At 50.5% G+C, this 23,887-nt stretch overlaps 1 protein-coding gene across 1 annotated transcript in view; it reads right to left on the reverse strand.

The window, feature by feature from the left end:
• The window catches only part of FANCA (FA complementation group A), a 701,003-nt gene that overhangs the window by 315,121 nt on the left and 361,995 nt on the right, over window positions 1-23,887 (reverse strand). Inside the window, exon 31 of the mRNA XM_069217268.1 lies at window positions 21,594-21,684. Within this exon, the coding sequence (XP_069073369.1) occupies window positions 21,594-21,684 (91 nt within the window). The remainder of the gene's footprint in view (window positions 1-21,593; window positions 21,685-23,887) is intronic.

Here is a 23,887-nt window from a genome sequence, read left to right on the forward strand (position 1 = left end):
CTGGCACGCAGACCCTGCAGGGCTGTACAGGCAGACTTTGGGGGTATCCTAGGGAACTCCCAGAGTACATGGTATCATGCAACTAGCACTGGAAGCAGTGTAGTTGCATGATTCCAACATAGTTGATACCAAACATGGTTTGGTTCAGTGAAGCCATTATGTAGTTGGACAACTCGTGCTGACCAGTGTCTACTACTTACCTTAAGATGGCTTACAAGGCCCAGAAAATGGAGTCTAGGGTTTGTAGGTGCATCTCTGCTTGTGCAGGGGTGCCCTCACACTTAGAACCATTCATCCTGCCTATAGGCTGAAGGGCCTGCCTTAGGGGTGACTTACAGGGTCAGAGTGCAGTGCCCAGGATATAAGACAAACCTTATATCGGGAGTGAAAGGTGCATACACCATTTCACACAAGCTGCAATGGCAGGCCTGTAGTCACAGTTTGCAAGGGGCCCCATAAGAGCACAATACATGCTACAGCCCATGGGGGACCCTGGTGTACCAATTCCCTGGGCACCTAAGTACCATATACTAGGGTAAAAGTTACCATACAACTAAATTTAGGGGAGAGAACATGGACACTGGGGTCCTGGTAAGCAGGATCCCAGTGCACTACAGTCTAAACATACTGACACCAGGCAAAAAGGGGGGGTACCTATGCCAGAAAGGCACTACTTTCCTACACTCTACAGTGCCTTCCCAAAATCCCCACTTACACTACTTTTCAGACATCGGGCAGAAGGTGAGAAGCTGTCATCTGCTGCCGCTTAAACTCTAATCAAGAAAGTGGAGGCTGGACAAGTTTGGATGGAGAACCCTCCCTTGGTGCTGCGACAGAAGATCCTCCTGAAGGGGCAGTCAGATTGGAGGATTGATGGTACGCTCAGTAGTTTGAGATACTAGACTCTCCATGCCGAGTCCAGTGCCACAAGAATGATTTGGGCCCAGTCGCTCTTGATCTTCTTGAGAACTCTGAGCATAAGTGGTCTGGGTGGAAAGGCGTACAGGAGGCCTGAGTTCCACTCGAGACGAAAAGCGTTGCAGAGTGATTGCCACCGTCGAAACTCCAACACAAAACACTGTGGACATTGCGTATTCTTTGTGGAGGTGAACAGATCTACCCAAGTCTCTCCCCACTGGTGAAAGAGAACTTGTGCCACCTCCGGATGGAGATGCCATTCGTGATCGACTAAGCATTGTCAGCTGAGTTTGTCTGCTCTGGCATTCAGAGAGCCCATTAGATGTTGAACCACTGGGAAATGCCCTGTTGTTTCAGCCATGTTCAGAGGCGCAGAGCCTTCTGACAGAGTCCACGACCCCACCCTGCTTGTTGCAGTACCACATGACAGTGGTGTTGTCTGCGAACACCGGCACTACCTTTTCCTTGAGCGAGGGAAGAAATGCTTTCAGTGCTAGCCTGATCACTCGGAGCGCCGACAGGTGGATGTGGAGTCCAGACTCCATCAGAGACCAGAGGCCTCTGATTTCCACCCCAGCCCAGGAGTGGCACATCTGCCACTACTGTCAGCTCTGGTTGGAGGAGGGAGAGGAATCTGCCTCTGACCCAATCGCAGTTCATTAGCCACCACTGCAGATCTCGCGCAGTTTTCTCCGAGAGCTGGACCATGTCGGACAGATTCCCCTAATGCTGCGCCCACTGGAATTCAGGTCCAACTGCAGAGCCCCCGCATATGCCATCTGGCATGATTCACCAACAGGATGCAGGAGGCCATGAGGCCTGCTGCCTCAGAGTCATTTTGATCGAAATCCAGGATAGAGGCTGAAACATCAATATCATAGCCTGAATAACCTGGGCTCACAGCTCAGGAGGATAAGAATGAAACAGCACTGTGTCAATGAAAGGAAGCGTCTAAGAGGGAGTCAGGTGTGACTTCGGCACATTTAAGCGAATGCCAGCGAATGCAGGTGGTTTGTCAGTAGGAGACAACAGCTGGGACAAGCCCACCTTCAATAGCCAGTCATCGAGGTAGGGGAACTCTGAAACCCCTGACCTGCGCAGATAAGCTGCGACTACACCACGACTTTGGTGAACAAGCGAGGGGCACTGGTGAGGCCAAAGGGGAGTACGGTGAACTGAAAGTGCTTGCATTCCACCGCAAACCGCAAGTAACGTCAGTGGACAGGCAGGACGGGGATATGGATATCCAACACTACCATCCAGTCTCCTGGGTCGGGGAAGATAAAATCTGAGCCACAGTGAGCATTTTGAACTTCTCTTCCTGAGGAATAGATTGAGGGACAGAAAGTCCAGGATAGGTCAGAGGCCCTTGTCCTTTTTGGGTACCAGAAAGTAGCAGGAATAGCAACCACAACCAACTTCTGACATGGGAACCCTCTCTGTGGCTCCCTTGGCCAAGAGAACCGTAGCTTCCTCCCGGAGAGGTGCCAAGTGATCCTCCATCATCAGATCATAGGATGGTGGCATGGATGGAGGGGTAGTCTCGAAGGGGAGGGAGTAGCCCCATCGGATTATCTGCAAAAGCCACTTGTCTGGCGAGATGGACTGCCAGCGGAGCAGGAGATGGCTGATCCTGCCTCTGACTGGTCCCTGGTGGGGAAGAGTCAGACTAGGAAGGTTTGGAGGCAGCTGCAGAGGGAAGACTGGTGGATTGGCCAGACCGCTGGCTCCCTGATCCACAAGATCGGTGAAACCCACGGCCCAGGCCACACATAGTCCGAGCAGAATGCGCAGCACAGTGGCTGCACAGGAATGGACGTGGCAGGGCACCCCTTCCTCAAAAGGAGCGAACAGCAGACTGAGGGGGACAAGGGGCCACAGCACAATAATTTTTGAAGCTCTCAAGCACCGAGTCTGCTTCTTCTTCAAAGAGATGGGTGACATCAAAGAGCATGTCCATGAGATTGGGTCCACATCCACCGAAAAGCCAGACATCCTCAACCAGGCATGGCAACTAAGGACCACTGTTGATGCAACTGTTCTGCCCAGTGAGTTGGTCATGTCCAGTCCACATCAGATCGTGAACTTTGCTTCATCTCTCCTATCAGCAACTACTTGGGAGAGTACAGCTCGGCCTCCTCTGGGACCTTTGGCAGCACTTCTGCAACCGTTTCCCACACTGTGTGGGAATAACAGCCCAAAAGGCATGCAGCGTATGCAGCGTTCACAAACCGCAATGCAAGGCTGGCTGAAGAAAACCATCTTCCCAAATGTGTCAAACCTCTTGGATTCCCTATCCAGGGGGTGCGTAAGGGAACAAGTTCTGGGAAGTGGTGGCTTGGATAACCAAGCTCTCAGGGGTGGGGTGTTGAAGAAGGAAACTTGGGTCACACAAAGCAGGCTGATGGTGGCAGACAATTGTCTTGTTCATAGGAGACCCTGTGCTGGGTTTGGACCAGGTACGGAGGATGAAGTTCTAGGCTGAAGAACCTCTGTCAGGTTAGTCCTGATTGTCACCAAAGGAAATTCAAGGTCCAGGACCATAGCTGCTCTGCGCACCACCATAGAATATGAAGCACCTCCTCCATAGCCACAGTAGAAGGAGAAAGCATGCCAGTAACTGGGGGGGTGTCTAATCCACTGGCTTCACCCAAGTCCATACGCTGGTCCTGAGAGTCTTGGAGCTGGTATTTCCAAAGTTCGTGTGACCCCTCCCATTCCTCCCCGTACCCTAGGCCATAACAAACAGCCTCATGATCCAACATAGGAAGCAAATCTCCTGTTGGCCCCGGAGTCTGCGTGATACGATGCCCATCCAGCTCTGTGTCAGAGTCAGTAACGAGGATGTCGGCAGCGGCGCCGGAGTCGGCGCCATACGATGCCCATCCAGCTCTGTGTCAGAGTCAGCAACGAGGTGCCTCTTCTGACTCTGCAGGGCTCTAAGGCGCTCCAGCACCGTGGGACTGCCCAAAAATGAGGTGCATGGCCTCATATAACCCTTTTAGCTGGGCAGGGGCTATTTCAGCTCCTGGAAACTCATGTAAGAATGGAATCAGCCCAGACGCAAGCTCCGCAGACAGAAGCCTAGAACGACGACGCTCACTTGTCGGCTAACGGATGAGGTGAATTTGAAGAACATTTCGCTCTGTTTAACTAGTTCATGTGCCTCAACTTACCCGATCATCCTGAGGACTTGGAGTGGGATGATGATGGAGGACTCCGCGACCGCTCCCAGAACCTTCCTCTTGACCAGGACCTGGACTTGTGTGGAGTTGAGCATCTGCAGCCATCAGCTTCAAGGACTACTCCCTCAAAGTCTTTGGACGCATGGCCCAACACTCGGAGCACGGCTTCCGGTCGTGGTCGCGCTCCAAGCACCAAAGGCACACGAAGTGCGGATCAGTCATGGACATCGCCCGAAGGCAGGATCCACAGGAGCATGTAACCATGTCTCAGAGGCCTGTCACTGCAGCCTATGTGTGTGCACAGTTTCAAACTGGCATTTCGACCTGGCAGGATAAAACTTTTCCCAGGCCCAAACCTTCCTTTTAAAAACATAGAAGTCACCCCTAAGGTAGGCCATGAACTATCCAGAGGGCAGGGGTGCAGTTTATTTTTAAAGTAGGCCATGGACTTTCAGTTTTGCTTGCCCTGGTAGTGAAAAACTCTTAAAATGTGTTTTTCACTACCGCAGGGACTACCTCTCCCATAAGATAACACTGGAGTTAGCTTATTACACTTAATAAGCTGTAATTTCCAAAAGGGGCAGATAACCAGTTAATGTTTGGTGTCTTTGGAATTGTAACAAAAACGCATCTCTCATGGTAAAGTCAGATTTTAAATTATAATTTCGAAACTGCCACTTTTAGAAAATTGGCATTTTTCTGCCTTAGCCATTTAGAGGGTCCTAATGACCCCGGCGGTCGGCATTAATATGGAGAAAAGTACTGCCAACAGGCTGGCGGTACTCTCCTCCATATTAGACTTCAATCTCCAGCCCGGCGGCCGTCACTTGCCCGCCTGCGGGATTATGACCACGCCTACCGCCATGGTTTTCGTGGCATCTTTACCGTCAAGAAAACCATGGCGGTAGGCACTATCAGTGACAGGGAATCCCTTCCCTGTCACTGACAGGGGACTTCCCCGCCTCCTCCCCCTGTTTCCCCCCACCCTCCCCTTCCTCTCCGAACCCCCTGCATACACGCCCCTACCTTCACACATGCACACACACCCATTCCCACATTCATCCACACATGCATACATCCATTAACACACACATTCACACAACTCAACATACACGCACTCACACCCCCAAACATGCACACACATACAAAACGCAATACACACCCGCATTCACGCACACACAGACATACACACACACCCTCAAACACCCCCCTCCCCGGTCAGAGCACCCGACTTACCTGTAGTCAGGGGCTCCTCCGGCAGGAGACGGGGTGGGGCACAGTTGGCAGCAGCAACGTCTGCCAGCAGAACACCGCCAGGCCATATTATTCTCATAATCCGGCCGGCGGCGGTCTACTGGTGTGGTGCTGCTGCATGCAGCAGCACCACCTTACTGCCATCTGCCAGCATGGCCACAGCTGAATTTCCGCCATCCTTCTGGTGGAAATCTGGCTGTGGTCATAATCAGACGGACAGCTGGTAGCCGTGGCGATGGTCTTTTGGCAGCCGTTGCCGCGGCAGTAGGTGGTTTTTACCGCCGTGGTCATAATGACCCCCTTAGTGTCTCTGGCTTGTGTCTGGATCACATGACTGGGTGAAGCTAACAGTGGGGAATTGTGTATTACTCCTAGACAGCCACACACAATAGAAAGCTTACTGTGTGCCTGAATGGGCCATCACTGGAAGAATGGGAGGAATAGGCTGTGTCTTGACTCTACGCAAAGGGATGCATACCCCTAGTAGTTAGTATGGAGGCAGGATAGGGAAGGCAGCATGCCCAAGGACTTTAATGGGACTTGTCACACCTTCCAGAGGACCAGCACCAGGTATAAATATTAGAACTCGTCAGTAAACTTCTGGACCTGTGGATAGTCTGCCCAGAAGAAGGACTGCTGTGCTGCTGAAATGACTGCAACTCTGCTGGACTGCTGCTCTGAAGGTCTGCTGTCCTGCTATGCTGACCTTGTCAGGCATAGTAAGTGCTGTATCAATAAAATTAAAATTACCTGCTGCCTTCTTGCCTGGGTGAGAAAGACTTGACCTGTTGAACCTAGGACCCCAGAGTGATTCCAAGGGCTAGGTGGTTGGCCTCCTGGCTTCAGCCTGAGGGACAGAAGGCTCCAACAGCTGTGAACCCAGCATCTGGACACTGCCATCTGTGAGTCTACGCAGCAGGTTCTTTCTCAACAGTACAGTGGTCTCAGTCACAGGGTCAACTTCAGGATCTAGTGTTGTTGGACCACCAGACTGACCGCTCTCTGCAATGGTGGAATCACACCAACCTCTCAAAAGGGCAGCCCTTTCTGAACCCTGTGCCTCAGACCACTCTCACAACAGATGCATCACAGATAGGTTGGGGAACTCATCTCAACAACCTCACCCTACAAGGGAAATGGTCTCCGACCGACAGACTTATCATATAAATTACTTGTGATTACTAGTAGTATTCCCAGCACTGAAAGCTTTTGTCACACAAATTGCACACAAGGTAGTGTTAATACGTACAGACAATATGACGACAATGTATTATCTGCAAAAACGGGTGGACACACTCATCTCAATTGTCCATTTTAGTTCAGACAATTTGGAAGTGGGCGATTCACAATTACATTCAGTTAGTGGCAGAGTATCTACCAGGGATTGACAATCAACTAGCGGGCCTGTTAAGGAGGATGCAGCAACAAGTCCACGAATGGGAAATTCACCCACAAGTAATTCAAAAATGCTTTCAAATGTGGGGAACCCCAAACATAGACCTTTTCGCCGAAAAAGAAAACTCAAAATGCCAAAGCTTCGTATCCAGGTATCCACACCCCCATGCCAAGGGCAATGCTCTGTGGATGAACTGGTCATGGATATTTGCTTACGCTTTTCCGCCTCTCCCACTCATTCCATTTCTGCTAATAAAGATGAAACAAACCTCACTTACCATGATTCTCATAGCTCCCACAAGGGGCACATCAACATTGGTAGACAACACTATTGTATCTGTCTGTGGTACCACATCACAAGCTGACAAACAGACCAGACCTGTTGACTCAAAGTAGAGGCCGAATCAGACACCCGAATCCTACCACACTTAATCTTGCAATAGGGCTCATGAAGTCATAGAGTTTGGTTACCTACAACTTCCACCTGAATGTATGGATATTTTAAAGGAAGCATGCAGACCCACAACTAGACAGTGTTATGCTGCTAAATGGAAAAGTTGTGTGTATTATTGTCAACCCAAAAATATTGATCCACTTAAGGCTTCAGTACAAGATATTGGCCCTCATTACAGCCCTGGCGGTCGGTGTTAAAGCGGCGGTAATACCGCCAACAGGCAGGAGGAAAAAAAATGGAATTACGACCGTGGCGGAAACTGCTAACATAGACAGCCACTTTAACACTCCGACCGCCACAGCGGTACAAAGACAGTGCAGCGGTAACCGGCAACAGACAGGCGGAAGACGATGTACCGCCCACCCTATCACAAGAAGCCAATCCGCCACCTTTTCCGGGGCGGAACCGACGTGATCAAAAACACGGCAGAAACAGTACACAGAAGGGGAAATCCCTCATCTCTCCACACCCCACGAGGAACCAGGACACCATGGAGCCAGAACTTCACATCCTGCCGGCGATCGTCTTCCTGCTCCTCTATCAGGAGCTCCAGAGAAAGAGGCGACAACCACAGTGAGCACTGCACCTACAACACAGGGGGGGGGAGGGAAAAGAGAGTGACGCACACACACGCAACACCCCCACCCCCACCTCCACCCTCACCCACAACACCATACACACAAATACATGCTGCAACATTACATATACACCCCCCCACCCCACCTTCAATAATGCAAGGACAAAAGGAATTGATTTGAACGAATGTAAATCAATAAAAATCCAGTACTTAAAACTTTAAATACAGTAAATACAAAAATGTACACTAACTACACAAGTCCGGATAGTGCACCAATCATTGTCCGTGGACCACTGGGACAAAAATGCATGGGCGAGGCCCACATTCAATACCTGACTCCAAACGGAGAGAACACTGGAGGGGCATCAGATGGAAAATAAACAGGCACCTCAGGGGGAGTGGAAGTGGGGGCACCTCAGCCTGATGAACGCACGATGCCACTGCTCCACGAGCAGGCTCCATGCCTACTGCTGCATCCTGCAGAGTGCAAAGCCACAGTCTCTCAAGTCTTTCCAGTGGGTGGTTTGCCCACTGCTTTATCCTGGGGAGTGCAAAGCTGCAGTCTCTGAAATCTTTCCAGAGGGTGGTTTGCCCACTGCTTCATCCTGGGGTGTGCAAAGCCACAGTCTCTCAAGTCTTTTCAGTGGGTGGTTTGCCAACTGCTTCATCCTGGGGAGTGCAAAGACAAGTCTCTCAAGTCTTTTCAGTGGGTGGTTTGCCCACTGCTTTATCCTGGGGAGTGCAAAGCCACAGGCTCTCAAGTGGATGTCTTTCTCCACTGGTTCTGGAGGGGGCTTTGTGCCCAGAGTGCTTCATCCTGCCAAGGACTGAGGTAGTGGATGTCTTTCTCCACTGGTTCTGGAGGGGGCTTTGTACCCAGAGTGCTTCATCCTGCCAAGGACAGAGGTAGTGGCTGTATCTCTCCACTGAAAGTGATGCATCATTGAAGCTGCCCAGGCTCCTGGAACTCACCACCAGCCTCGGACGACTGACCACTGGGGATGGCAGCCATGTCTGCGGTGGTGCCACTGGCTCAGGATGTCGCGGGGCCACTGGCGGTGCTTGTGGCGGGCTCTGTGGCGGCAGGCTCAGTGACTGCGGTGCTGGCGGCGGACTCAGTGACTGAGCTGCTGGCGACGGGCTCAGTGACTGCGCTGCTGGTGACGGGCTCAGTGACTGCGCTGCTGGTGACGGGCTCAGTGACTGCGCTGCTGGTGACGGGCTCAGTGACTGCGCTGCTGGTGACGGGCTCAGTGACTGCGCTGCTGGTGACGGGCTCAGTGACTGCGCTGCTGGTGACGGGCTCAGTGACTGCGCTGCTGGTGACGGGCTCAATGACAGCGGTGCTGGTGGCGGTACAGATGGCGGTCTTCTCCGCTGTACAGGTTGGCGTGGACAGAAGGTGTGACACTGGTCCCTCAGTCAGTGCCACCATGCCCTCTCCTGACCTGCCCTTCACTTTCTGGCCCTTCCTCACCTTGGATGGTGGCGCTGCTGTCTTGCCACTATCCCCTTTTGGTTTCCTGGAAGGGGGGGGGGGGGGGGGGGATAGTTTGGGAGGAGGGCTCACAGACACACTGGGAGAGGACACAAGGGATGTGTGAATGGTAGTGGGGGTGGTGAGTGCACGTGAGCGTTGTGTGGTGATGGGCATGATGGTGATGGAGGTAGTGGTTGAAGATGTAGCGCATGCAGGTATAAGTGGAGACGAGACTGGGAGGGAGGAGGGAGACGTGGAGGAGGGGGACACAGTGGAGGCAGTGGATGTTGGTATGTCTGCATGGGTATGATGCTTGTGTGAGTGCCTGTGGGATGTGTGGTGCTTATGTTTGCCTGAGCCACTTTTGTGTGTTGAGGTGTGTGCATATTGGTCTGATGGTGTGCTTGGGATAGGCTGAAGTACAGGGGATTGGATCTGGGTGGAGTAAGTTGGAGGGGGAGGCTGGACACAGGGACAATGGCTGCCATCAGTGCTGAGGCCAGAGCCTGAAATGCTCTCTGTTGGGCTGCCTGGACAGAATGAATGCCCTCCAGGTATGCATTTGTTTGCTGCAAATGCCTCTCAACACCCTGGATGGCATTCAGAACGGTAGACTGCTCAACAGTGAGGGATCTCAGGAGGTCAATAGCCTCCTCACTGAGGGCAGCAGGGCTGACTGGGGCAGGGCCTGAGGTGCCTGGAGCGAAGGAGATGCCCACCCTCCTGGGTGAGCGGGCACGCGACACGCGCTCGCTGAGGGGCTGCTGGGAGGGCGGTGTTTGGTGGGGGGGGGGGGGGGGTTGGCAGCTGTACCTGTGGATGCGGGGGCGCAGGGGGGCCCGCCACCGCAAGGGAGCTCCCATCAGAGGAGGAGTCGCTGTTGTCACCTCCTGTCACCGCCGTGGAGCTCCCCTCGCCCTCCGTCCCACTGGTGGCTTCAGACTCCGTTGTCTCGCCCACCAGGGCCAACCGGGATGCAGCTCCCTCCTGCTCCGGTGCCACTGCTCCTCCGCCAGATGATGCTATTGCACACAAGAACTGGGAGACCACAAAGGGGGGGGGGGGCGCAACAGAAGAAAGACATGTTCAGTGCATGCAATACCACTTCCGTTGGCGGACACTACAGACACAGCAGACCTCAGCACAACACCATGCACTAACAGTTCCTAGATTATTCACAAGGCCATGGGGTACATGGCCTATGCCTGATTGCTGCACACATGGAAGTCACAGGAGCCTGACTAGGTGTAGATGGTTCTTACCACTGGTGGGGCTGGGGTGCCACCTAGCCTGCCTCACAAGGGAGCTTGCCTACAAACTTCACCCTGGCCTAGGGGAACCCACTGCCCACCTCCCCCACCCAGACACCTCGTAATGCGCGCAGAGTCAGATGAATGTGTCTGTACTCACCCCCTTGAGGCTGCTGTGATGCCCTCAAGTGCCCATCCAACTCCGGATAGGCCACCGCCAGGATCCGGAACATCAGGGGGGTCATGGTGCGACAGGCACCCCTCCCACGTTGGGAGGCCATCCCCAGCTGGACCTCTGCTGTCTTCTTGCTCAAGAGGTGAATGTCCTCTCATCTTTTCCGGCAGTGGGTGCTCCGTCTGTGGTGGCCGCCAGGGTCTGGAATTCCTTGGCAATAGCACGCCAAATATCCTTCTTCTGGTGGGTGCTGACCTAGAGGAATAGTACAGGGGAAAAGGTCATTCTTTCACCGTCCAGACCATCATAGTCATTGGCCCACGTTCCCACCCTTGCCCTGACGCACATACTCTCACCGTCCGCACATGCAGGCCTCAGCCCCCCCCCATGTATCTTCCATCCACACCACTCCAAACAGCCATTGCCCATGCAGCATGCTCACAGTGTACTCACCTGTTTGTCTAGAGGACCGTAGAGTAGCGTGTACTGGGGGAGGACCCCATCCACTAACTTCTCCAACTCCTCCGAAGTGATGGCAGGGGCCCTTTCCCCAGACACATGAGCCATCGTCGATTCTGACTGAGGTCACAGCAGCACTTGCAGTGTAGGTCCTCTCCTGTTGAATGTCAGGTATCAAGTGAGTGAACAGAGAGAAAATGGCGGTCACGTCCGCAGCGGTGCGTACCGTCACCGCCGGCGTACGTCATCATTGGCTCTTGGGACCCATAGTGTCCAATGTTAAACAATGCAGGACTGCGACACGGTCTTCGACCGCCTACCGCGACGGTGTAGAACGCCAGCGCAGTTACCTCATATCTCCTTGTCCCACCTTACAGGTCAGGCAGCCGCCATTTCAGGGGGCCACATGGCAAGAATAATAAATGCGTCACACCTATGTAGGCCTTGCATACACACAGTAACAGGCACATTGCGGATTAATAAATGTGTGCTAATGACAATTTGTGATACCTCAATGTTGGCTAACTCTCTGCTGGCTGTTCTCGTCCATAGGGCACGTCCGCTGGGGCAGGTGAGGAGATGGCGGCATCCTCCGGTGTACAGACCTCTGGTGCACCTGTCGACAAAGGAAGAGAGACACGTAATAGTCACCTACAGACTTGATCGTGCAACAATCCATGAACTGTGTGCCCAGTTGGAGCCAGACCTGATGTCAGCTATCCGCCATCCCCACAGGGATCCCCCCCCCCCTCTAGTGCAGGTCCTGTCAGTACTCCATTTCCTGGCAAGTGGGCCTTTTCAAACAACAGTGGCCATTGGATCAGGGATGTCCCAGCCAATGTTCTCCAACGTGTTGTCCAGAGTGTTGTCTGCCCTGCTGAACCACATGTGCAGCTACATAGTTTTCCCTCAGGTGAAAGATTTGCCTACAGTGAAAGGTGACTTCTATGCCCTGGGACATATCCCCAACATCATAGGTGCCATTGATGGGACACATGTGGCCTTGGTACCCCGCCGCAGGAGTGAACAGGTGTACAGAAACTGGAACAGCTACCATTCAATGAATGTACAGATAGTGTGTTTGGCCGACCAGTACATCTCCCATGTGAATGCCACATTTCCTGGATCAGTGCATGACGCTTACATTCTGAAGAATAGCAGCATCCCTTATGTGAGGGGGCAACTCCAGAGGCACCATGTGTGGCTAATAGGTGAGGACAAGGAGCCTATACCCTTTGAATAGTTGTCTGGGTCTGGGGTTTTCCCTATGGGTTAGTGTGTGTCTAACAGTTGTCCCTCGACATTTGCTGGTGACTCTGGGTACCCTAACCTGTCATGGCTACTGACCCCAGTGAGAAATCCCAGGACAAGGGCAGAGGAACGCTACAATGAGGCACATGGGCGAACTAGGAGGATTATAGAAAGAACCTTCGGCCTCCTGAAAGCCAGGTTCCGGTGCCTCCATATGACAGGTGGTTCTCTCTACTACTCACCAAAGAAGGTGTGCCAGATCATCGTGGCCTGCTGTATGCTGCACAACCTGGCTTTGTGACGCCAGGTGCCTTTTCTGCAGGAGGATGGTCCAGCTGGAGGTCTTGTGGCAGCTGTGGAGCCTGTGGACAGTGAAGAAGAGGAGGCAGAAGAAGAGGATATCGACAACAGAAACAACGTTATCCAGCAATACTTCCAGTGAGATACAGGTAAGAAGATATCACTGCCTCAAACATCTCATACTATTGTTTGAACTATCATAAGTCTGTCACTTTCACCCAGTGTATGGGCCCTGACTTGTCACTTTGCCTTTCCATTTCACAGATGTGGGTTCCACTGTGTGACCGCTGCTATACTTCCTCATGGACTAGAGCTGTGTTACATCGGTATGTTGACAATAAAATTGACATTGCTATATTCCATAGTTATTGTAAATACTCATTTGCGAAAGCACAGACTGACTCTAGATTGTTTTGTGATTGATGTGTGTTTATTTTTGTGCAAATAAGTGGAGGGGGTTGTAAAATGGTCAGGGGTGATGGTGGAAGAATGTCCATGGCAGAGTCCAGTCTATTTGTTTCACAGGTGCATTGTCCAAAGGGGCATAGGAAGTGGAGCTAGGGCAATTTAAGGATGGACAGGGTGACAAAGTAGGACAGAAGGATGACATTCAGGGGGTCTCATTTCCTGGCGGGGGTCTTGGAAATGTTCTCTGTCTTGTTCCTGGATCTCAGGGACCGTTTGCGGGGTGGCTCTCCATCTGCAAGTGGTGGGGTGCTGGTGTCGTGGTCCTGTGGCGGTTCCTCCTGTCCACAAGCGCCGGCGGAGGTGGTGGGCTGTTCATCATCCAGGCTAGTGTCAAGGGCCCCTTGCTGTGCCACAGTGTCCCTCCTGGTGTTGACAAAGTCCTGCAGCACCCCTACAATGGTGACCAGGGTGGTGTTAATGGACTTGAGTTCCTCCCTGATCCCCAGATAGTGTTCCTCCTGCAGCCGCTGGGTCTCCTGAAAGTTGGCCAGTACCGTTGCCATCATCTCCTGGGAATGATGGTACGCTCCCATGATACTGGAGGAGGCCTCATGGAGAGTGGGTTCCCTGGGCCTGTCCTCCCCCTGTCGCACAGCAGTCCTCCCAGCTCCCCTGTTTTCCTGTCCCTCTGTCCCCTGAACCGTGTGCCCACTGCCCCCAGGTCCCTGATTTTCTTGGGGTGGTGGGTTTGCCTGGGTTCCCTGTAGTGGTGGACACACTGCTGCTTGACGTGTCCTGGGGACAGAGGGATGGGCTCGCTGGGTGGGTGCTGTGCTGGTGTTTCCTGAGGGGGGAGGCTCTGTGGTGGCTTGTGCCAGTGTCAGGGGAACCGAATGTCCCGAGGTCCCAGATGGGCCGGGCTGGTCATCTTGATCCAGTTGTACAGAGCAGCTGTCATCACTGTGGGCCTCTTCTGTGGGGGGGAGTGGACATGTCTGGAACCTCCTGTCCGGTGACGTTGGGTAGGGATCCTGCAGGGGTGTAAAGGCATGATTATTGCATCTGTGTGTGCCATTGTGTGCAATGGGTGAGTGACCGTGTACTCCAGTGCTTGCATTCATGTCTCGGTCCTTGTGTTATATTTGGTTTGGGGTCTGTGTGGATATCTGTAGTGGACATGCTTTGGCGATGGGTGTTCATGCTTTGGTGTTGCATGCAGGGCTTGGTGTTGAGAGGGGTGGTTTGTGATAGCAGGACATATGTGAGGTGTTGGAGTGATGGGGGTGAGGGTGGGGGTATGTGATGGCATGCAGGTAGGGTGGGGGATATAACAGTTAAGAGTTGACTTACCAGAGTCCATTCCTCCTGCTACTCAAGCAAGGCCCTCAGGATGCAGTATTGCCAAGACTTTCTCCTCCCATGTTGTTAGTCTTGGGGGCGGAGGTGGGGGTCCACCGCCAGTCCTCTGTACTGCAATCTGGTGTCTTGAAACCACAGAATGCACCTACCCCCGTAGGTCGTTCCACCTCTTCCTGATGTCATCCCGTGTTCTTGGATGCTGTCCCACTGCGTTGACCCTGTCGACGATTCTGCGCCATAGCTCCATCTTCCTAGCAATGGAGGTGTGCTGCACCTGTGATCCGAAAAGCTGTGGCTCTACCTGGATGATTTCCTCCACCATGACCCTGAGCTCCTCCTCTGAGAACCTGGGGTGTCGTTGTGGTGCCATGATGTGGTGTGGGTGAGGTGTGGGGTGGTGTGTGTTGTGATGTGTGAGGGGATGTGTTTGTGTGTGTTGTCTGAGGTATGTGGATGTTGTGTGAGTGGCGATGTTGTGTGTCTGTGGATGCTATTTCTGGTGGTGTCTCCCTCTGGCCTTCTTTCGCAATTTTGGTAGTAAGGGTTTGTGGGTGATGTGGGTGTGTGTTTTATATTGGATTGGATGTGTGGGAGTGGTGTGTGTATGTGTATCAGGTGTGTGTGTATATTTCGAATTGTCCAATGTGGTTGTGTTTTGTAAATGTGTGTGTATTTTTGAGTGCGGCGGTGTGTACCACCAATGGAATACCACGGCTGAAAGACCGCTGCATGGATTCGTGGGTCGTGATAGTGTGGGCGTATTCCTGTTGGCGTGACGCTGGAGGTTTTGTTATCGCCAGTTTATCACTGACCTTTGGTGTGGTGGACTTGTGTGGGTGTCTGGATTTTGGCGGATTCCGAGCTGTGGGTCGTGATAGCTGTAGCAGATTTCTGCCGCCACAGCTGTGTGTTGGCGGTCTTCTGAACGGCGGTAAGCGGGATTTACCGCCAATGTTGTAATGAGGGCCATTGTCTGGTATTTGTTACACTTACAAAAAACAAACCTGTCATACACCTCTATTAGACTTCATTTGGAAGCAGTAGCTGCTTACCTTCAAAATAGACAACATATTTCCCTATTTAGAATTCCTGTTATAAAAACTTTTATGGAGGGCCTTAAGAGAGTGATTCCACCTAGAGTTCCTCTAGCTCCTGCATGGAATCTTAACATTGTACTCACAAGACTTATGGGCCCACCGTTTGAACCCATGCATTCTTGCACTCTAAAGTTTCTCTCGTGGAGGGTTGCTTTCTTAGTAGCAATAACTTCTTTAAGAAGAGTTAGTGAGATTCAAGTGTTCACTTTAGAAGAACCTTTCTTTCAAATCCATAATGACAAATTAGTTCTTAGAACAAATACCAAAGGTAGTTTCACCTTTTCATATCAATCAGCCAGTGGAATTGCCAGTCTTCTTTCCACAGCCAGATTCAGTTGCTGAAAGAGCTCTACACACCCTTCATGTTAAAATATCTCTCATGTACTACATAGACAGAAGAAAAGATTAAAAAAAATAAAAAGAAAAATCAAAACAAATCTTTTCATTATTTTCAGAACCTCACAAAGGTAATCCTATTAAAAAAACAAAATAGGATTAGTCAGATGGATAGTGAAGCCTATTCAAACTTGCTATCTTAAGGCTAAAAGACAGCTACCAGTAGCTCCTAAAACACATTCCATTACGACAAAAAGAGCTTTAATGGCATTCTTAGGGGACATACCAATAGCAGATATATGTAAAGCTGCTACATGGTTTACACTACAAACATTTACTAAATACTACTGTGTAGCTGTGTTAGCTCGCCAACAAGCAAATGTAGGTCAGGCAGTACTTAGGACATTATTTCAAGCTACTCCAACTCCTACAAGCTGACCACCGCTTACTTTATAGGGGACTGCTTTACAGTCTATGCAAAGCATGTGTATTTACAGTTACACATGCCATCAAACTGAAAATGTTACTTACCCTGTAGACATCTGTTCATGGCATGTAGTGCTGTAGATTAACATGTGCCCTCCCTCCTCCCCGGGAGCCTGTTGCTGCTGCAGTGCAATATACTGTAAATATGTATATACATTGCATGAACATTTCATTTCTTTATTATCTATTTACATATACATGTACACACTCTTCACTTCACCCGCCTGTGGCAAAACAATCTAAAAAGGACTCGATGCCCATGTGCAGTATCATCAAGAGGAGGAGTCACTTAATCTCGTCACCCGAAAAACTTCTTCGAAGAAAAACAACTTGTAACACTCTGAGCCCAACACTAGATGGCGGACTTATGCAAAGCATGTGTACCTACAGCCACACATGCCATCGAACAAATAGTTACTTTGTTTATATAATGTTTCAACACCATAAAACCTCAAGAAGGTAAGTACTGTGCAATGTTTCAACTTTGTTGCAAGTAAGTAACACTTTTACTCAAATGCGCTTTTACATGGTTAAGACTTGAAAGTACTTTTACTTCAAGGGGTTCCTTGCAGACAGTTCTCGGGGGTCCCCTGTAGACTGGAGAGTGCTAAGAGGGTAAGATCACTAGGCACACCAACAGTATAGTTTTAGCTGTCTGGGACATCCGAGTGCAGTGGTGCTGGTCGAGTCGGGTGCCTTGCACACTGCATGGTTGAGAACAATGGAGGACCACCTAGAAAAAGACTACAAAGGGGAGACTTGGGGATATGTCCGGGAGCTCCCAATGGTCAGCCCTGTCAATGGGGCTCCTGTGAGCAAGAGAACACCATCGTTGGTCGTGGACCTGGCCATGGTGCTCAGGTACAGTGGGTTTAGGTTGGCAGGTGCTTCTGTGTCAAGGCGCCCATGGTTCTTGGGTGGACCTGCAAGAGAGAGATAGAAAAAGGCAGCTACGTCACTCTTGGTGATGTCCCCTGCGCTGCTCAACGGCTGGTTTACGGTTTTAGGGTAGGAGCACATATTGGACTTCAAACAATCTTTGGTTGCTGCAAGGGGTCTGGTACCCCACGGGATGGTGCAGGATGGCTCTGGTGGGTCCTGGTCTCTTCACATTTGGTGGGGAGGTAGATTTGACTTCTTGGAGCACAGGACCTCCTCCTCAGTGGCTGCTGCGTCGGGGACTTCGGTGGTCCGCATAACTGTGTGCTGGACATTGCGGTTAGTGCCTGCAGACAAGTGGCTCCTCCACTTCAAGGAAGATGCTGGTGCTGGAGGTGCTCAGAGGCTGTTGCAGGATGCACAGATGCAGGACAAGTCAACATGTTGCTACTCTCAGGACAGGAGCAGGTAGCGAGCCACACCGAAAGTACACCAGCAGTCTGCAGTTCTTGCTTCTTCAGCCCTTCTTTGTCCTCTTCTTCTGGGGTCAGACAAATCTATGTCTCTGGTGTCAGAAGGCCCCCTACATACTGAATTTATGGTGTGATTAGGGGAGCATAGAATAGTTGCCAATAGGCTACTTACTCTTGGGGTGACTACACCTCTCCTATATCCTGTGGGAGGTGGACATATCCCTGTACCAGAATTCCTAGCTCCACCAAAAATAAGATGGTGGAACCGTTCCTCAAGTGTCAACTTTGGGCAGCCCACCTTAGGGGTGTGCCTAGCAAAAAGGTGGAACACGCCTACTGGATTAGTAATTTTCCCTAATTCTCCTGATGCCAAGTGGGCCTCAGAGCCGGGGGTGGCAACTCCCTGGTCTGGGGAAGCTGGAGTTGCATACCAAAGGCGGCAGTGTCTTTGAAGTCCCTGGCCTTGGTATGCAGATTTACTAATCATCCTGCTGGAGAAGGTGGTAATAACTTCCTCCGAAGCAAGCATTGCTTCTGTCCTCTTAGAGCGCAGGCTCTCACCTCCACGGGGGTCAGACAACATGTCTGTGGTAGCAGGCTGGTCACTGCCAGTCAGCCAGCATACTAGAGGACTAGTAGGTTTCAGGGGACACTTCTAAGGGGCCCTCCAACTGCAGCTTATAATAAATCCAAGACTGGCATCTGTGTAGATTTATCAAGATGAGTTGCTTGATACCAAACACCACAGGTTTTCAGTGAAGCCATTAGGTAGCAGGAAAACCCGTAATGACGTGTTCCCAGTACATACCTTAAGATGGCTTCCCTGTTCACTTGCACTATCTCGTAATAGAACAAGACATCACAGGGGCATACTTGCTCGCCCAGATATGTCCTCACATCAAATGTAATACATCCTGCCTTAGGGCTGTAAGGCCTTTTGTAAGGGTGACCTATATTTATAGGCAGTGAGTAGGGTAAGGCATACAATCTGTGTGACATGGTGTGTTTCTTCATGCCTAGTGCCATGACACGCAGTCTGTGATGGCAGGCTGTGTGAAATTTTTAGGGGGGTCTCTGAGGGTGGTACGGTACATGCTGCCACCCTTTGGGATCCTTTCTGGTACCCAGGCCCTAGGCACCAGGGATACCATTTACTAGGGACTTCCAGAGGCAGTGGTGTTTGTGCAGTTGTACACAATTTACCTTGTTTTAGGAAAAGAACAATGGTGATATGATAGCGGGAACCCAGTGCATCTCAGTCGAAAAACCTCAGTACCAGTGAGCAAAATGTGTGTGTGTGTGTGGTGTGTGGTGTGTGTGTGTGTGTGTTGGGGGGCATTTTAAAAAGGGGCACTTTTGTACAGCATTTAATCTTCATCAAGGATCCATGCAAAGCTCTGCAAGCCAGGATTTAAGGTACTTTGTTCAGCGGGCCAAATTGGGTCCTTGTAGTTGGCCAGCGCTCTATCATGGTCAGCGTGACCTTGAGAGTTTGTCCCAGTCCCGCGCTACCAGATATCCATAGTTGGCTCTTTGTGCCTTTTAATCTGAGGTGGGATCCTTTTTGTGTGGTGTTTTCACTTTATTACTGTTTGAAATGTGTTGCACAAATCCTTTACACAGTGCCTCTAGGTTAAGCCTGACTGCTCTGCCCCAAGGGGGTTGAGCACAGGTTAATTTATTTGGTTAATTTATGATTTCCTTGGGGCTTCATCCTGACAAGGATTGTGGTTCCTACCTGAAGTTTTACCCCCCTCAACCAGCAACCCCATTTCTTATAGTTACCCTCTGAACGTTTGTACAAGTTAAGTACCTTTGGTAATGATCCTTATGGTGGATACTCTAACTGCAGATACCGCAGCTTGAGAATATTTCCAAGCCATCAGACTGGATCTGGAAACTTCAAAGCAGTACTCCTGCATGCCAGTAGGCAATGTGAACCTCCACGGTGACGTTACTCAGCTCTGGAAGTGATGAGCAGAGCCTGATATGACCAACCGCCTTGCGCAGTGACATCAGCTGCTATTTTGGGCTGCAGGACCCTCAGATGCAGTGCCTATCTGCAAATTGACATTGACTAGTGTGCCGATCTCTAAATTGGGACCTTTTTTAATGGAAAAGGTGTCCAGTTCACAGAACCGGGATGAGGAACAGTCAGTGAGGAATCAATGGTTAGAGTATCCACCAAAAAAACCCACTACCATTGGGAAGTAACTTGTTCTTCTCATGGATAATTCTAACCACAGATTCCTCACCTTGTGAATAGAGAGCACAACAGTACTTCCTAAGATGGTGGGTCTGTGAACTGGTTCGTATCAAAAGTCCTGCAGGACCAAGCAGGCAAAATGCCCTTCTCCCCAGAACTGACTGTTGAGGCAGTAGTGCTTCATGAACACATGTACTAACACCCACATACCTGCCTGACAAATATGTAGACAATCTGCAGAATCGTCATGCTCATCAAGATGAAGAGAGATTCCATTGTTTGGACACTAAAAGGGCTCTAAACATTAACAGAGATCGCACCAAATAACACTGGGTCAGCTCTTCATGGGATATGAGGCAACCTCTGAAGCTTGGTGTGTGTGTTGGTGCCAACCATACTCAAAACCCTTGCTCAGGCCTTCGTTTGAGGACCAGGGGTTGTTCAGGTGTGGGGAAACTCTTATTGTTCTTCCTCCTGTCAAAAGGAAAGATCACTGGACCCGGCGATGGCTTGTGGGAGGGAATTCCTGAATTGCTGGTGTGCTCATCTTCTTCAATATTGAGCGGGACCTGTTGTAAATGGCATCATCAGAAGCTTGACGCTGTATCTTCTGATGTGCTCACCTTCTCTGCCGTCAATATAGAAGGGTACTGCTTGAGTGGAGATAAGGCTAGTCTTGTGTGTGCTGCCGCCACAGTCATGGGGAGAGACATAGGCTGAAAACCTCGTTGAAGTCAGACCATGGGTACTTGAAGTGGCACTGGTGACATCAATAGAAAGGTGTCTGTTCTATCATAGTAAGTGCATTCTTTGCACAGAAATTGTTGAAGACGGGAGGGTGCATGGGCCCCCTTAAAAGTTGGGAGTCGATCAGTAATTCTGTCTCCAGAGATTGTCGCCAAAAATGCAGACATCAAAACCTCTTCCAAGTATTAGAGTCTAATTTCACTGTTTGTGCCGAATGGAAGCATAAAGAAGACGTAAAAACTCAGAGCTCTGCAGTACACTCCCAAACTCAATGGCAGAAAAAAACAATGGAGTCGGTGCCCATGCGCATTGCCAACTAATTGGGGGAGTCACAATCCACCTTGTGACTCAAAAGACTTTATTTGAAGAAAAACAACTTACAAATGTCTGACTCCAACACTAAATGGCAGGACTATGCAGAGCTTCCTCTGGCTATACCTCTGGCTTCAAAAAGTGGAATTTGTGGTCTGTGTATTTTCCTGTACACATTTATGGTTTGTGTGCCTGTAGACAAATATCTATGGGTATAAAAAGTTTATTTGTGAGAAGACTGGTCTATTCTTAGAAGTGACAAATTATTTTATTGTATGACCCTCAATTTCAGTGAACACAGTTTAATAAAACAGTAATAATAAAGTTGATATTGTAAATTCTGGGAAGTGCACAGCTTGTCTACCAAAAAGTTATTAACAACATTTTGTTTTTCTAAGTGCTTCATTCGTCAATCATCATTTTAACTAGTAAGTAGTGGGGTTTCCTGTGGTGCCTGCTGAGCTCATTAATAAAGCTCATTTTACTATTGGAACTTTGATTTTAACATTGTTAGGATGCATTCTCCAAAGAGGAGAGTGGAAAACTATTTGCTCCAAATTCATCCTTCAACCCTCTGGCTTAGGTGATTTACCTGTAATCGGCATATAATATCGGCACAACTCGTCCGGCTGTGAACAGGTGACAATGATCCATCCACGGAAGATATTGGACTCAACTCGCACCTAAAACGAATATGATATAACATTATGAATCAGAAAATTACAACTTCTCGTAGATTCATAACACTGTCTGGCTAACCTTGCATTAGAGCAATGGTGGGTATTCCACACACTTATATAATGAACAGAAGCCAGAAAACAAACATGACCAAGTAGAAAAGCTAAAAGGGCAGGCAAATAACTTTTTTCAGTGCCCACTGCAAGACCTTGCTGGACTAAAGGCAAACAAAGAAGAAGCACTGGCAAAGGCACTAGGTCTTGCCTACATGACTTACTGGCTTTGGCAATGGTTTTTTTGCCATGTTGTACATCAGTGTAGCTGCAGTTCAGCATGGCTAAAAGTTAGTGGTGTGTCTTAGAGTGGAGTGAGGAAGTGAAGTGTTGTAGAGTGGGGTGGGGGAGTAGAGTGTTGTAGAGTTGAGGGGAGGAGATTACTGTTAAATGGTTCAGTGGCAGAGAGTGTCGTGGAGTAGGGTAGAATAGGGTGGAGTGGCATGGAGTGGGTTGAGGTATTGGGGTGGACTGGGATAGGGTGGGGAGGATTGAAATGGGGTGAGGTTTGGTGGATTGGAGGGGGGTTATTAAACTGGATTAGGGTGGGTGGACTGGACTGAAGTGATTGGGGTGGTTTGAGTGGGGTGAATTGGACTGGAGTGGAGTGGAGGGGTGGACTGGAGAGGAGTGGGCGGATTGGACTGTAGTTGATTGATGGGGTGGGGTGGACTGGAGTGAGTTGTGATGTAGGGATTGGAGTGGGGTGAATTGGACTGGAATTGAGTGGGGTGGACTGGAATAGGAAAGAGTGGAGTGAGTGGATTGGAGTGAGATGGATTGAAGTGGGGTTGACTGGATTGAATTGGGGTGGGGTGGAGAGGATCGCAGTGGGGGGATTGGGGTGGGGTGGACTGCACTGAGGTGGGGTGTATTGGAATGGGGTGAATTGGACTGGAGTGGGGTGAATTGGACTGGAGTAGGGTGGATTGGACTGGAGTGGGCTGAATTGGGATGGAATTGAGCGGGGTGGAATAGAGAGGGCTGGATTGGATTGGGAAGGACTAGATTGGGGTGGAATGGTTTGGAGTGGGGTGGATTGGAGCTGATTTGGGTAGGGTGGATTGGAGTGGAATGGATTTTTTGTAGTGGGGTACAGTAGTGTGGATTGGACTGAAGTGAACTGGTAGTGAGCAGAGTGGATTGGAGTGGGGTGGGGTGGGTCGGTGGAGTGGGGTGGACTGTATTCGGGTGGAGTTGATTGGTGTGGGTGGATTGGATTGAGTGGGGTGGATTAGTTTAGTGTGGGTTGGGGTGGGTTGGATTTAGATGGTTTGGAGCAGATTGGACAGGAGTGGGGTGGATTAAGGTGGGCTGTATTAGGCTGGAGTGGGGTGGCTTAAGGTGAACTGAACTGCAGTGGGCTGGATTGGAGTGGGCTGAACTGGGGTGGTGATGAATGGATTGGGGTACAGTGGGGTGGGCTGGAGTGAGATGGACTACAGTAGGGTGGGGTTAGGTGGATTGGAGTAGGATGGATTGGAGTGGAGAAGTGTGTATTGGATTTGAGTAGGGTGGGATGGAGTGAAATGGGGTGGGTGGACTGATCGGGCGGGTTGGAGTGGGGTGGATTGCATTGTGGTGGGTTGGACATCCAGGTGTGAACTCTAGTTACTCTCATGGCCTGTGTTGTGGGACAACGAGCTTCAGAGTCATTCCTGCTGTGACAGACAGTCTTTAAGTAGGAAAGTGTATTCTTCAAAGAAGCAGAACCCAGACATAAAACTTAAGACCTAGACTCTTAATAACATTTGGTGTCTGGAAATGGACTATAAGAAAGTGAGGATGAGAGCCCACAATTTGGCAAGGCGGGCTGTGTGAGCAGGGAAAGCTCTGCAAAACTTCTGCCTGCTTACAAGATTTGAGGGCGAAGGCTTGCTTGTCTCCCTGCCGTGTGGAGGAGACATCACACTGGGAAACCAAGACTGCCTGCTCCTGAGCCTGGAACACAAGCGCCAGCCTGCTTGCCAAGAATAGTGTGCCCCGTGAGAAAGAGGAATGCACTAAAGGGAGTGAGGTTCAGTGGGGAGCCCTACAGAAAGGACTCCCTGAGCGAGGTGTGAGGAAATGGATGTGCACCGAGCAGGGTGTTGCCCATGTGCAGGAATGATCAGACAACCACCTGTGAGCAAATGCCTCTTTTAGTCTGAACACC

Source organism: Pleurodeles waltl, chromosome 12 (genome assembly GCF_031143425.1).
Source record: "Pleurodeles waltl isolate 20211129_DDA chromosome 12, aPleWal1.hap1.20221129, whole genome shotgun sequence".
Taxonomy (NCBI): Eukaryota; Metazoa; Chordata; class Amphibia; order Caudata; family Salamandridae; genus Pleurodeles; species Pleurodeles waltl.